Below are 16012 nucleotides of genomic sequence, written 5' to 3' on the forward strand. Positions count from 1 at the left end.
CGTTCTCTGTTCAACAAAGGGTTGAAAGCACACTGAATTTTCTTTGAACAAAGAGCGCCAACTAGTTGCGTTGTCACTGCCCAATGTGAGTCAAGTGCAGATGTGAGTCGCGCATGCTCAGATTTAAACGGTTTACGGCATAACGTGTCATCCCCGATGTTAGCCGAGTCAGACCGGCTCTGGTCGAGTGCAGATGTGAGTTGCGCATGCTCAGATTTAAACGGTTTACAGCATAACGTGTCTTACTGAAATTTGTGAAATCCATAAAATAATAAACGTTTCTCTTTACATACAATAACAGAAGATGGTAATCATTTCAAAAACGTTTTAGCTATCTATGATTGTTAACGTTAGCTCAAAATGCCATTCAAGTGTCAGCCTTAGTTGTGTTTGATTGCTAACTTGTAGCCAGCAGCAGCACACACTACAAAAAAGTTTTAGCTATGATTGTTTGATTGTTAGCTCATAGACTGTGCTTTAGCTCAGAAAGCCGTTAGCATCTTGGAGGCTACTTGTCGTAAAGTGACGCATGCGCAACTCACTTCTGCGCTCGACTCACATCGGGGAGTGACAGCGTCAACAAATACAAGTAATGGTTCGTGAAGCTTCGGTTGGACATCACTACAATTCAGTGTGCTTTGAACCTCTTGTTAAACAGAGAGCTCCATCTAGTGGGTTCAGGAAATAAAGAAAATGCTTCACGAAGCTTCGTGAGGCTTCATTTGACCATCACCACCTGTTCAATACAAAGTATATTAGCATAATAATCGTTTAACCTTCTAAACTGATGAGTATTGACTCACTTTTGCATTATTTCAGCCAGTAATAGAAAGTAACAAAATGAGCATGTGTGTACGGTATATGAATATGTCATGGATAATAGACCTTAAAGGTGCTGTAGGTAGGATTGTGAAGATCCAGGACTTAGCAAAAAAATTTGAACATCAACAACTTCTCAGTCCCCCCCCCTTTCCAAGGCCAAAACAGTGTCCTAAGCCCCCCCCCCCCCTACAAGGGAGAATGAATGCCTATGCATGAGCAGTGATTGACATTCAGTTAGCCCTGATTGGTGCATCTGAACAGGGAGCGGTGGATTTTTGCAAATCGCACTACAGGGTGTAGGTGGTGCCAGAGGAAAGTTAGTCTTACCTACTGCAGCGTTAAAGCTGCACTCATCAATATCTTTATATTACCAATGGCTCAAATGTGAAAGGAGTCGCTCATAGTGACAAACCCAACTAACGGTGCAGACGACTCAACGTGCAAACTGTGAAAACCACACCTAGGTTGCATAACATAATGAAGCCCAACAATGTAGGCAGCTGAAAGATCCATACTTTCAAAATCAAATGCAGTAAGACCTCGCATCACAAATCTCCCTGAAAATAATTAAAAGATAAAAGATTACCAAAAAAATCTGCTTCATTTCATAAGAAATTTCCATCAATGCCAGAGGGCGTCATGTACCGGCATAACAAATTCAAGATCACTCTCTCTCTCTCTCTCTCTGCAGTACCTACTTAATTTCTTAATTGCCTCTCCAAGGCAGAGCCTGAACAACCTCATTAGCCCATAAAACCATATCATTATGATAAGCATAGAAATATCTGGCTGCTGGGGATTTCTCATCATAATCCTAGACACAAATCCAAATCAATGCTAATGTGGCTCTGTGTTAGCTGGATGCCTAAATAGGCGACTCTTTTTTTAACAGCAACAGTAAATATAGTCAGATGTTGTATTTTCAGTTTGTTCTGCTGCTCCCGAGTGACAAAATAATAATGAACGCAGCTTTCATTCAACTGAGATTTCAGCCTCCACTGCAGCAGAGCTCCAATCTGCAAATCTCATCAGTCAGGCTCTAAAGGTCGCTACTCCATCCATCTGTTCCAACAGAACAGATTTAAAGATAGTCAGCTGAACATGTACACATGAAGAAAAACACTTACAAACACGCCTTCATTCCCACTGCCATAAACATCTTAAATAAAAAGGCATGACCCACACACCCACACAAACTATGCAAATTTGCACACACATACTGTCATTTTTACCCTGTGTAAATTATTTTTATAAGCTATTCTATGTTTACTGTCAGTTTATTTTTGTACTGTATGTTGGGGGCCACGTCTATGACGATTTTCTGTCATGACAGACAATAAAGTTTTTTTAATATGAATCGAGCAGTTTAGCAGGTTATTTGTACATGTATGCAGTGGCAATGGAGCATTTGTGCAGCTTTTTGGCCCCACACATTTCACCCAAACTTGGTGGATCACAGTGAGCCCACAGTCAGCTTCTCTTCTCTCTTTCTCTTGAGGCAAAACACAATGTGTCCAGAAACTTCTGCTAATTTCTTCTGTTGTCTGTGTCTTCAGTCATCCAGTTTGGGATGGTGACTCTGTTCGTGGCGTCCTTCCCTCTGGCTCCGCTCTTCGCTCTGCTCAACAACATCATCGAGATTCGCCTGGATGCCAAGAAGTTTGTTATGGAGCTGCGCAGGCCGATTGCAGCCAAAGCCAAAGACATCGGTAGGTGTCCACCACCCCAACTGAAATAATATTTTGGCTACATCGCCTTCATTAGGGTGAAAAAATCCCAAAGAAAAGCCTGTGCAAGAAGGAGAAGAGATATGCAATCGGTTTTGATATATCTTCACCTCACTCTGCGTGGGCTCTCTGTATTTCAAATGTAACTACCTCAGACAAGTTTCAACGTACACAGGCACGTGAATATTGTTTTAAAAACATGAATCTATCCTTTAACTGAAGGTGCTGACATAAGGACTCTGAATGCAGTGATTCTATCTTGGACGTCAGACCATCTTTAAATGTACCAAACATCCAGTATATTTTACATAATTACTAATACATACATACTAATAATAACCTTTATTTGTATAACACTTTTCAAAACCAATTTACAAAGGACTTTAATCATTATTGAAGCAAAAATGATTGGTACAATACAAAGAAGTCAAAAGTGACAGGTAACCTAAAGCAATGCAGAAATGCAAGTTTATAAAAATAATAGTTTTTAGTAGAGATTTAAAGGAAGTCACTGAAGTAGAAAGACATATTTCTGCAGGAAGGCTGTTTACACAGTTTGGGGCACAATCTCCTGTAGTTTTAGATTGGGGGACTGCTAGCACTGTTTTGTTGCAAGATCTGAGGTAGCCAAGGCAAGGCAAGGCTACTTTATTTAGCACATTTCAGCAACAAGGCAATTCAAAGTGCTTCACATAAAACATGAAAGAGCGGTTAAACACAATGAAAAACATTCTAAAATAGAATAAGACATCTATGAAATCCAACAATAAAAGTTAGTTAAAAACAAAATCTATAGAGGTTTATTCTTTGACGCAGAAGCTCAGGGTTCTGAACCCAACCTGCGGCAATTTCCTGCATGTCTTCCTGCTCTCTCTCCCCTTTCATATCTAAGCTGTCCTAATGATTAAAGGTGGACATACCCAAGGAAAAAAAAATAGTAATAATGGCAGCATCAAACAGAAACGTCTTCAGCCTTGATTTAAAAGAACAGAGTTGCAGCAAACCTGGAAGTTTGTTCCAGATGTGTGGTGGTGCATAACAACTGAACGCTGCTTCTCCCTGTTTAGTTCCGGTTCTGACTCAGACGACCTGAGATGAGAGCTCTGGATGGTTTTCACATGTATACTAACATGGAGAAATTAGTCTCAGAACCAAATAGAAATGGATTAAAACCACAACCAACCGTAGCTTTCCTACAACTCGACACACGGTTCAGTCTTTCCACCTCTGCGCTTGTGCCATCTAGTGGTGGCTGGCAGTCACTGACCCTGCTGTATACAGCATTGACATGTGGACATGGAGCTGCTGTTTGCACCTTAATCACAGTCCCTGTGTCCTTCTGCAGGTATCTGGTACAACCTGTTGAGAGGCCTCAGCAAGGTAGCAGTCATCGTTAACGTAAGTCTTGTATCTTTACAGTCACTAACTGTGTCTGAAAAATGAAAATGGATGAACATGTCAGAGTCAGATTTATACAGTCTACAGTGTCACCTTATGGAGTTTTTTGATTCTGTAAATCTAGAAATCAGGAAGGAGTCTTCGCCAGACCTTACACCAAACTTTTCAAGCGGACTCTTTCCACAGACTTTCCAATATCGGAATGAAATCATGAGAGTCTTGCTAGATTTAGGGTGTGCTCCCATCGTCTCAATCGTTTGGTGCAAGGTGGTCATAAAACTCAGTCTGAGTCAGTCTTTTTCCTGTCTCAATCAATTGTGTTTGATAATATCCTATAATATAAGTTTTAAGTCTTGGTAGTGGAGTCTGAATATGAAAAGCACTTGCTATTTTATCTCATCACTGACCCCCTCTCATGTGCGATTCTTATTTATTGATGTATGCATTTATATAAATGTTATGCCCTATGTGCATGTCTTGCTTTGTTTTTATTGTAAAATCTGTCTTTCACTGAACAGAAGAGCTCTCCAAATTTTGAAAAGACTAGTCTGACAATTCTCAGACAATCTGTCATAATAGTAAGATATTAGCCTAGTAAGATATTAGCCTTTATTGTCTTTGTACATGGTAAAAGTACAAGTCTTTTAGTGTATGGTAGGCATTAGTTTACCTCGGTCTTTTGATTTCATGAAGACACTGAGCAGATACGCAGTTCTCTGTCCCGCAGGCCTTTGTCATCTCCTTCACCTCCGACTTCATCCCACGGCTGGTCTACCAGTACATGTTCAGCGTTGACGGTACCATGCACGGCTTCGTCAACCACACTCTGTCTTACTTCAACGTCAGTGAGTTCCAGCCAGGCACAGACCCTCTGCAGCCATTGCACCTGGGCTACAGTGTAGAAATATGCAGGTAAGGATTCACTTTACAGCCGGCTGCAGTTAGTTCTGCTGGTGTGTTGGGATAATCATTGATATATTTTTAAATCATAGCTGTCAATCGATTAAAATATTTCATCGCGATCTATTGCAAATTATTTACATTTTTATCTGTTCAAGATGTACTATAAAGGGGATATCTTTCAAGTTTTTAGTGGTCATCACATATCCTTCACCATACCTAGAGATTGGCATGGGGTACTTTCCATAAAATCATCTCTCAATGCAAATCAAACCAGCTATTAGGCTAACCGACATAAAACCATACCAATCTCTAGGTATGGTGAAGGGTATGTGATGATGTGGGCCTATTTTAATTCCAAAGGCCAAGGGAACTTAATTAGGATGCTTAGTATCCTGGATCCATGAAATAACTAGCCTTTAAAAATATAAATCTGCCTGCCTCTATGGGAATTTAACATAGGGGTGTACTCACTTTTGTTGCTAGCGGTTAAGACATTAATGGCTGTGTGTTGAGTTATTTTGAGGGGACTGCACATTTACACTGTTATACAAGCTGTACACTTAATACTTTACATTGTAGCAAAGAGTATATTCTTCAGTGTGTCCCATTAAAAGATATAATGAAATATTTACTAAAATTTGAGGGGTGTACCCACTTTTGTGAGATACTGTACATAAATACTCTTCGTTTTTATGGGGAGTAGATGAAAAAATTGACAAATTGTAAAGTATCACATGAAATCTTTTAAAATGTGTCTTTAAATAATGGTTTGTCTTTCTGTCTCCAGATATAAGGACTACAGAGAGCCTCCCTGGTCCAGCACACCATATGAACTCTCCAAGGAGTTCTGGGTCGTTCTGGCCGCTCGCCTCGCCTTCGTTGTCGTCTTTCAGGTTTGGAACAACACACAGATATTAATATCCAAGCACACATACTGCATGCCTCGACATGCTTTCTTATAGGCATGTCTCTCACTTTGCCATCCATTTTTTATGCGGAGCAAGCAAACAAACGTGCAAACCTCTCATACATATTTGATGAATTTTCAGCCTCTGAGGGAATTAGGAGGTCATTTATTGAGTGAAAACATAAGGAATGAGTCTCTGTAGACTTGCATGTGACCGAGTCTTTGAGAGGAACAGGCTGTCTGCTTCTCTTCCATTCATTTTTTATTTTCCGATTTGATTGATTTCACATTATTCTCCAGTCAACAAGCAGGCCTACTACTGTTACCTCCATATGAAATGTCCACCTGTGTATTTGAAACAGTCCTATTTGCTATTTATCACTGTCGCTTTAATACAATTAAATGATGTTTAATTTACATGGAACCTCGTGGATTTGTGTGTTCCTGGTGTATGTTTAAGCAATAGCTCCGGACTGTGGTATTGGGATTATATCTGCTTAAATGGAGGCAGCGGTAGAGTAGCAAGTGTCAGTGTCCTGCGAGGTAAAAAGAGAGTCTGGTGGCTTTGAAGAGAGCAGAGATAACCGCTTCAGTTCCCTGTCGGGAAGTGCTGTCTGACAGCAAGGTATAGCGGTGGAAATATTCTAAATATAGTGTACACCTAAAGGGCTATTTTGCCAATTTTGAACCAGCTCTGTGTCATGGCAGTGTGTGCAGATGAACGGTGTGGCTTCCTTCCATGGCAGCAGCGCACAGAGCTCCTCGCGGAGCAGCGGAGGCCTGGGGATCTCGGCAGACCTCCGCTGCTCCAGAGATGGGTACTGCTCAATCCACTCCTACATAGTTAGGCCATACCATTTTGTATCGGGTTTTAGCTAGCTAACTTTGTTAGGCTTTCGGTTCATTAAGTTTTTTTTTCTCATACACGGAATGATGCTTATAGAGCTAAACAGTGTGGTTCTGGAAGTAAAAGTCTCATTCATTTTCTCCATAAGGATATTTATTATCAGCCATAATGTCAGAACCATCCGAAGTAGACTGGCCACGAGCTGTGAGATTGTGAAACAAAGGTTAATGTCCCTGTAGAAGCTAGAAGTCCGTATGATATTAAGCTTTTGAGAAAAACATGTTGTATTAACGATGTTATGGAGAAGTGTTACACTACCCACAATCTTAGGCACAACAGCGACGTCTCTGATTGGTGGAACTCGCTCTTACCATAAGAATGTTTACAGCACCTGCGAAACGGCAAACGGCTAGAGCTAGCTTCTACCATTCAAGTCTACGATAGTTTCTCTTGTAACTTTGCCTTTTTTGGCGTTTTCAAAATGTTCTTTTGCGCCGAATCAAATGTTTTTTATGGCCACCATTCATCTCGTAGCTGGTTGACTTGGTTCCAGGCTTAAAACTCTTTATAGTGACTTTGCGCTAACACAGAAATCACTTCTGGGTAGGTAAATAGCCGATTTGAATTGCAGATATATTGAAAAACAGCAAACTTGTTTATTTCTGCTGTCATATTCAGCTGTAACTGTAACGTTTAAAGATATATAGATAAAGACGGAGGTCCAACCTGTCTGACCTCTCTGCTGTGCTTATTTTCTCTCCTGTGTAGCTTTGCTAGTGTCTTTAAAAAACCAAATCTAGCGTTAGGAAACAGCATCATCTTACCGCCCGTCGGACTGACTGCTAGTTCGGGTGGTGTCATTTTCTTCAGTCTGTGGCCCAACCAGTAAATTAACTCTCCAAGCCAACGTTAGTCAAAGTGTTGACATATGAAAGCAGCAAACATTTTAGATGAAGGAGATGAGAGTAGATCCAGCGGTTTCTTGCTCAACGCCGTTAAATTTGTCTTACACAAAAAAAAACAATTTGATTATAACCTACAACAACTGTTACTAGATTTATTACCCCTTAATTACTGCGATTTTTTTTTTTTCCTTTTCCAGTTGATTGACAGATGGAGGGTTGCATGTAACGGCTAAGGTTACAGAGTTAAAGGTGCTCTAAGCGATGTTGGGTGACGTTACTTCTTGTTGACGTTCGAAGTATTGTTAAACAAGCTCGCACCTCCCTCCTCCTCATCCCGTCCCCTACCTTCCGCGCACTAATACATCCATGGCACTAACCCCCCCAACCCCCACCCCTAAATCCTTCCACTCTTTGTTATGTTTAGTGGTGCAGGTTGGCCAGATTGTTTTTGTTGAGCCTGGGCTGTCCACAGAGACCGCGTTTTTTTACAGTGTGTTCAGGGGACAGCCAGCTCGCGGATAGTGAGGAGATGTTTGCTGTATGTGACAAAAAATGTTGTAGCCTAAAAAAGACGTCACATCACTTAGAGCACCTTTAACGTTGCTATCAACGCAGTGTTCCAACCGTAGAGACGGAATGTCTGCGGAATGACTATTTTCTTTAGCAGAAGCAATATAATCTTTTTGAAATCAATAAAATCCTTTTTTTTATTTATTTTTTTACATTGTTATTGGGCATTTTAGCCTTCAATTGACAGGACAGTTGTAGACAGGAAAGGGGGGAAAGAGAGGGGGAAGACATGCAGCAAAGGGTTGCAGGTCGGAGTCGAACCCCGGGCCACTGTGGTAAGGACTGGGCCTTGGTACATGGGGCGCACACTCTACCAGGTGAGCTACAAGAGCACCACTAAAATCCTTTTTAAATCAATATTTTGTGTCAAATGATTGATTTATTTCGTAAGTAGCCGAGTAATAAGCAGGATAATGTAGAGCGAGGCAGAAGCGGGCCTATGTTCTCACAGCCCTATGTTCCCACATTTTCCAAAAATACTTTTTTCAAATTTAGGCCCTATGTTGCCACAGTTCCCACATTTCTAAGATTTTTTTTCCAAAATTAGGCCCTATGTTCCCACATTTCCTTTTTCATAAATGTGTATCCGATTTTATCCCCCTAACCCTAACCCCTAACCCTAAAAAAATCTTGTGGGAGGATAGGGCTTAAATTGAAGGGAAATGTAGGAACAGAAGACCTAATTTTGAAAATGTACTAGAAATGTGGGAACATAGGGCTGTGGGAACATAGGGCCTAATTTTAAGAAAAATCTTAAAAACATAGGGCTGACCTCAGCGAGGCAGTCGTTATAGCGTATACAAACCCCGAGATGTTCCTTTCTGAGCTGTTCCCGCTTGCTCTGTGTTCCCCCCTGTCCTGTGCAGAACGTGGTGATGCTTATGAGTGACTTTGTGGACTGGCTGATCCCAGACATCCCCAAGGACATCAGCCTCCAGATCCACAAGGAGAAGATCCTCATGGTGGAGCTGTTCATGAAGGAGGAGCAGGGCAAAAGGCTCGCAGCGCGGGACAACCACAACCAGGACAACTGCAACTCCCCCTCGTCAGCCAATCAGAGCCCGCCGCGGCCCCGCTCACGGCCAGCCTCGCACGCCAACTGCTGTTAAACTGCTAGCTGCGAGAAAAAACTGTATACAACAAAAAGCACCTGTATACAAACTGTCCATAAGGGAATCAGCTGCATAAAGCTAGCTGTTAAAGGTTAGAAAGGTTTTAAGGCATGATCAGTTTTTAATAATCAGCAAAAGTGCTTTTGCTGCGTTAATGTTGTTTGGGAATATTTGAAGTCAAGAATGACTTGACAGTTAAAACCAAAACTCTGACGCTTTCACATCAGAATTGTTGTTTACCTGTTTTAAAAAATGTTCCCATGTTAAGATGAAGCATTTTACAGCAGGCCAGCCATTAACCAAAAATCCAGCAAGCAACACCCATAGGATGTATGATCACAAAACATTATTTATTGGATGTACAGTACTGGATTTGAAGGGAACAAGCCATTAGCTTCACTTGACTCTGGGGAAATTCCTTGTCAATGACATCATCATTCAGGACGCCAAACCCCACCTGCAACCTAATTTGAATCCTATTTTCAAGCATCCAGTTCATACCTACCACGTCTCCCACGGGACCTGAATGCAGCGTTTGTATTGAAGACAGTGTCTGTCACAAGGGTCCTGCTGGGAAGACTTTCCTCCTGATGTCTTACTGGTGAGAACCTCCCACCTGCTCAGATAGGCCTTTCTTTTCTTTTCTTTTCTTTTCTTTTCTTTTCTTTTTTTGCACAATTATTTACAAAAGCAGGAATTTATCGATGTACTTCTTTGAATATGCAACATGGTCAAGCACATGTGCTTTGTTTTTTGGAGATGAACAGCAAGGTTTTGTCCAGCGGCCTGTTGATTTGTACTATTCTTTTGTAAGAGCACCATTTTGCTCATTTTTACATTTGTTACTCACCGTGCTCAGTGGCATTATTCCTAAAAATAAATAAATAAATAAAGCACAAGTCACATTATTCATTCCAATGAACTGGAATTCTTAAAACTGCCACTGACAAAATTTACAGCAAAAATAACCCCAAAGTGATGTCATGCTGTAGATAGTTCCTGTACATGTCCTGTTAAACCTTATCAAACTCTGCTATTATAGTATAGAGAGTATAGATAAACATTTGCCAAATTTGCTATTACATCAAATCATTCTATTTTTTAAAGCTGTATTAACCAAATTAATTTTATTTGCCACTTGGGGGCAGCAGACCAAGCTGAAAAAAAACACTGACATATTGTCGCCTTAAAAACAATTATTTACACATCCAACACAGAGTAACGTTAGGATTCATTGTGAGTGTTTGTGGCCACCCAGTCCAGTTTTTACTGTCATTTTAGCTGAAGCAGCTAATATATTTTTCTCAGGCTTTTTGATGAACATAGTTATAAGCTAAACTGATACCTTTATCGGTCTGCTCTGTGGTGTTGAGCAGATGCAGTGTGGAGTGGGTTTATCAGAGAAAACCTGTACCTGCTGCCGGAAAACGAAGGCAGATGCAAAGAAGTTTGTGGGCCGTAAAACCAAAACAATGAGCTGCAAGATGCTAAATGGCTCTGCAGGGCTAAAGGGAGCTGTTGATAATTATCTCTCTCTCTCTGTGGGTTTGGCACTACGAGCAAAGCCTTTTACACTACACTGTAATATCATCTATTTTTAGTGTATTTTTTTTTTAATGATTAGCTGCTATAATTAACATGACTCAAAATGAATGCTAATGCTACTCTGTGTCTGGTGGACTTGTAAATGCAACTGTTCGCTAACAAGTTCACCATCTCAACTTAGAAAGGGATGTCATGTCAGTCTTGTGTTTTCAGCTTGCGTCTGCTGCCCCACCGCGGCCACAAAATCCGTTCATGCAAGGTTAAATATCTGCAAGGAAGCTCTTTGTTCACAGGAAGAGAGTCCAGCATTCAATCTTTTGCCTCACTTGTTCATTTGGTGTCTTTTGGATCATGTACACTCCAGGGCAGAGTGCAGTTTACTGATGTCACCTTACAGAGTTTCTCCAGACCAAATTAATAATTCTTGACAGAATTCCTCATCTGTCATTTTTGACCCACCAATGGCAAATGTTGACTTATGCAGCTTTAAAGAGCCCAGAAGATGACAAGTAAATGTATTTATCTCACAGATTAAAAACATGAATGCCATTCACACCTTTGTCTATCGTTAGAGATGCTCAGCTGTGTTTATTAAATAATTAACGACAAGTGTGCTGATAGATTTAAGGTTGTGCACTAAAATTGGAATTTGAAGTCACACGTAGTCGTACAAGGAAGTGCATATATTACAGTGTGTGCCATCATGCTCATAAAACATCAGAAAACTGCATCTTGGAACAAATGCAAAATCAATAGCAATGTGAGCTCTTTATTTAAAAGGACAATGCATTTGTTTTTTTTACTAAAGTAGGAACTTTCAGCTTCTCGATGACTCTGGAATGCAGCACGTGTCTTGCTCAAGGGCACCCCAGTGTTGTTGAGCGAAGCAACAGCTTTACCGACTCCTACCCTGCCTTATATTCTCCCTAAACTATCGCTGGCTCATTTGAGATTTCCATTTAGCAGTTTTAAGGGGATACAGTGTATCAGTCGAACCAGAAAAGGATACACTGTTTCTATACTATTATCTTGCCTTATATTAACCTTATACATTCACTCTTTAACTAATCAAGCACAAATACTGAATAATATTTTGTTTTCTATTTATCAAACTGCAAAAAACTTATGTGGGAGTGACTGGATACCACTTTGAAGAACGTAAATGTACGGTGGACTGAAATAAGGCTAACAAGTACAGTCTACACTCATCCATGTGTCAAGTCCTGCCCCCTGCTGTAAATATATTGAACTATCCCAAATTTAAAGGGGCTGTATTCGATATTCAGAACATTAATATAGCTGCAAACAACTATTTGTAATGTAAAGTAATGGCAGCCTGAGCAGAGAATGAAGTCACACTCGGCGTGTGTTGTGATCCGAGCTTCTCTGTTTTGATTGCAGGTCAGGCTGCGCGTGCTGTTAGTTACTTGCATAGACATGAAAAGAATAGACGTAGCATCAGTGACGTCACCCGTTGGTTTGTGGACTGTGTTTTTGAAGCCTTGAATTTGTCGATATGGGCATCGCTGTCTTGTTTATGGTTGCAATGGCGATGCGTGAAGCTAAACGCAAGTTGAGGATTTCCAATCTTTCTGAACCAAGTCATCCAGCTGACCTGCTGGTAGTCTATATCGTCGACATTTCCCTCCTGGGACAGTTCCGGTGCCGCCAGAATTTCCACCGGATTGGTTTAAAGAAATGCCAATAAACCAGAGCATATTTTTCTCCCATCCTGGAATGTTGTGCGGACTAGACCTTCCTCCTCAGCGCTGTGGATGAAGGTCTGGCAATGCGAGAATAACCTGCTGGTAAACGCGGACCTCTGGGTACTGCAGCCATTCATCTGCATGTACAGTATTTTCCCATAGACTTCTATAGAAACATATTTTTTTGCAACCAGTGGAGTCTCCCCCTGCTGGAAATGAGATAGAATGCGAGTTCAAGGCACTTTAACATTGGCTTCACATTTCAGACCCAGAAGCTCCGTCCATTATTTTAACAGTCTATGACTCCTTGTTTGTCGATATCAGCCGTCGAGGGCCATGGCAAAGCGTTGGTACTTAACGGGTGGTCCGTGAGAGCTGTGTGGAGGCAATCCCAGACCACTTCATTTTCTGAATATCCACTACCGCCCCTTTAAGCCCTCAACCCAGACTAATAGAATGTATTATAAAATGTTTTCTTGTAGTTTAAAATGTTATAAATCTCCTCTTTTTTTATTTCATAACAGTGCAATTCTAAGTGCATTTAATGTATTGAAAGGGAATTATCAGCCCACAGGGGACCACTGATCTGTCAATGAGAGACTTTCACACTAACAGTGATATACTTTATTTTAGTGTCTTATTTTAGAATCCATGATTTAAAATTCTAGAAACCATCAATATGGACCTATGTCGCTGTATCTGAAAAGATGCCTGGGAAAACCTCTTCCGATACAGACTACAAAGACATTTGATCGCAACAGACGTTACTGTTTTTTGGGATATGACTTGGTCTTTTGAGCAAAGACTGCACATTTTATTTCTAGCTAATCTTAATATTATTACTACTCTGTATGTAAGTAGGGTTAGTGTTGATATTCAGTGATAGATTAGGCCCTACATGCTGCCACAGGGCTGTGTGGAGCCTGTGACAGCTATAATATTTCCTTCCTCTGAATCTCCTATAACCTGATGTCACATGTTCCCCTCCTTCCTGAGATGTCCTCCTGCCTGACTGTTGCCATGTTGTATTTACAGCATCAATAAGCACGTTGTGACATGCTTATATCTATTATAATGTATGTCAAAGCACATTTCACAACATGCAGGAGTGCAAATGCATGTATAACCTATTTGTCTGTCTCTGATAATCTCTGAGTCTTTTTTTGTGTTTAAACTTAGTGTAAATAAATGAGAGATGAACTGCTTGGAGTGTGCATTTATTGAAAATTCACTTTCTTTTTTGTTAGGAAACAATCTGATCACGATTGTGATCAACCCCAATAATCCAAACTGGCCGGGGTAATGGAGTCAAAGTGTATGAATGCTGTGGCGAGCAAATATTTTAATTGATAAGATATGCACAATTCTTAAAAAAAAATTTTTTTAAAAAGACAATCCAGAAACACGTGTAAGGTTTTGAATCTGCAGAAAGTTTGGAACAATACAGCAGATTGATTAATTAATTAATACTAATATTTACATAAACAAAGACATTTGCATGCAAAAAAGGCATGCAATTCACCAGAATGCAGGAAAATGTGATGCTCAAAATGTCCTGTGGGACGACCACTAAACACCCCTGTTATAATTTGTCCGCCCTAATGTTGAAACAAACGTTTTCGCTAGGTAGGTGGAGATCACAAAGGTTTAATATCCTGTGTCGCTGTCGCCAATGCTATGCACCTGTAACCCAGCCAAGGAAAGTTTTATTTTTTATTTATTTATTGTTTACACCTCATTATCATTTCATTTGATTCTGGTAGTCCAACTTTAGAAACTTTAGTCGTTTTTTCACACGTTCAATATTTAGCATTTATCCTCTGTTATAATAATAAATACAAATATTCATCGTTATCCAGTGAAATTACTGATTTAGCAGGGGAGGGGTTAACAGTTTTGCAAGGCACTGTATCCGTGTCACATTCTCATTAGGGGCTGAGCCCCCCTAAAGGTTTGAGCCTAGAATCGCCCCTGGTTGAAACTACAGTTACACCCTTGCACAAGGATAAATACATTTTCTAACAATCGCTCCAGTCACTTAGATGACGTGAGAGTAGATACCGTAGATAAAAAAAAGGGGCTCCAGAGGAAGGGAGGGTTGGTTCAAGGTAGGTTCACGCAGATAAATCTTCAGAAAGGAAAACAGTTTGTTTACAATGTATGATACAATTTTATGATACCAATTAAAATAGATGAGAGAGGCTTTGTTCAGAGTTTTCACAGAATGAAATGTAACAGATTGACAAAAATGTTGGTACTTTGATTAAATGCTAATTCCTATCACTAAAGTGCAATATCAACTAAGGTGGGTCTTTATTCATATTATTTTGTTTATTTTGTGGCAATCAAAGTGGTTATCAAGTGCCTGAAATGGGCCAGTACACCAGTACTGAGTACGGGCACTTCTGATGTTAGTCCACATGAGTACCCTTACTTCTAATTATTATTAATAGATGTATTAATAGGCTGAAAATAGGCTATATATCATGATTCATAAGTTAAAAAAAACCAAGCCATTCTATGTAAAATCAAACATTCAGCAGCCCCATATAGGCCGAATGATCCTTTGTTTCATAAGCACATTTTCAGACTGCGATGATTCAACTGTGAGACTGGCAGTCGAATCAGGCTCCTTAGATCAAATCATCAAACAGTTGACAATTCAGGGTCACGCCTACAAGATATACCTATGAATATAAATATTTTTCAAGCAGTTCCATGAAGGTCATGTCATGGAACTGCTGAATAATAGGCTACAGGCACTGTTTTTCTAACAATTCGGGCACTGTGGCAATGTCTTGTGGAGAGACCCTTTAGGAGCCTTTTAGCTCTTGTATTTGAAATTGTGCTCACAAGGTGCATATTCCTAATAAACATGATGTGTTTAATCAAATTACCACAAACTTAAACAAATAAAGTATTATTATTATTACTAGTTACTTTACACATTAAGATTTCACACAAAACACGTGCTTATGAAATACCATGTTTTATTCTAAATTAAACTAGCCAACAATATAACGGCCTACAAGTCCAACTGAAATTATTAGACCATTAAACAAACAACTGGTTGGATCCTTTAAACTTTCTAAAATGTGAGGATTTTTCTGGATCAAGACTCGAGTACTTTTACCTTTAATATTTCAAGTACATTTTCCTGATTATGCTTTTTGTCTTTTTCCCTTTCCTTTATTGTGTTATATATCTTTTTTGTGCACGTTATAGGTTTACAAAGTGAAAAATCCCAAAGTCCACCCCAAAGGGACTTACCATCTCCAACAGAAAACACTGTTCACCAACTGCTCCAAACAGCTCTATTGTAGTCCAGCCTTTACTTCAGAGACAAACGTGGGTCACTTTGTATCACACGTTATAATGCTCGCCTAGCTGCTAGCGTAGCACGCCCTCACATGCTTCTGACTGGCTAGCAATCCATACCTGCCAACATTTGGTTTTCAAAATCCGGGAGATTTGTGACCGGGCGGTACTATTAAGTGTACTGTAAGACCCGCTGTGTTTTAATATGCTGAGTAATGTCATTTTTCCCGCCGTGCGCTACATTAAAATCAA

The 16012-nt window shown here is 40.1% G+C and overlaps 1 protein-coding gene across 7 annotated transcripts in view; it reads left to right on the forward strand.

Moving 5' to 3' along the window:
* The window catches only part of ano1a (anoctamin 1, calcium activated chloride channel a), a 103865-nt gene extending 90218 nt beyond the window's left edge, over positions 1–13647 (forward strand). For all 7 annotated transcript variants that reach the window (XM_039795087.1, XM_039795081.1, XM_039795080.1 and 4 more), the window contains 5 exons: positions 2379–2531; positions 3895–3947; positions 4675–4859; positions 5638–5743; positions 8946–13647. In XM_039795087.1, coding sequence (XP_039651021.1) covers positions 2379–2531; positions 3895–3947; positions 4675–4859; positions 5638–5743; positions 8946–9188 — 740 coding nt within the window. In that variant the 3' untranslated portion in view covers positions 9189–13647. The remainder of the gene's footprint in view (positions 1–2378; positions 2532–3894; positions 3948–4674; positions 4860–5637; positions 5744–8945) is intronic.
* Positions 13648–16012: the final 2365 nt, after the last annotated feature.

The sequence above is a fragment of the Perca fluviatilis genome, chromosome 3, assembly GCF_010015445.1.
Source record: "Perca fluviatilis chromosome 3, GENO_Pfluv_1.0, whole genome shotgun sequence".
Lineage (NCBI taxonomy): Eukaryota > Metazoa > Chordata > Actinopteri > Perciformes > Percidae > Perca > Perca fluviatilis.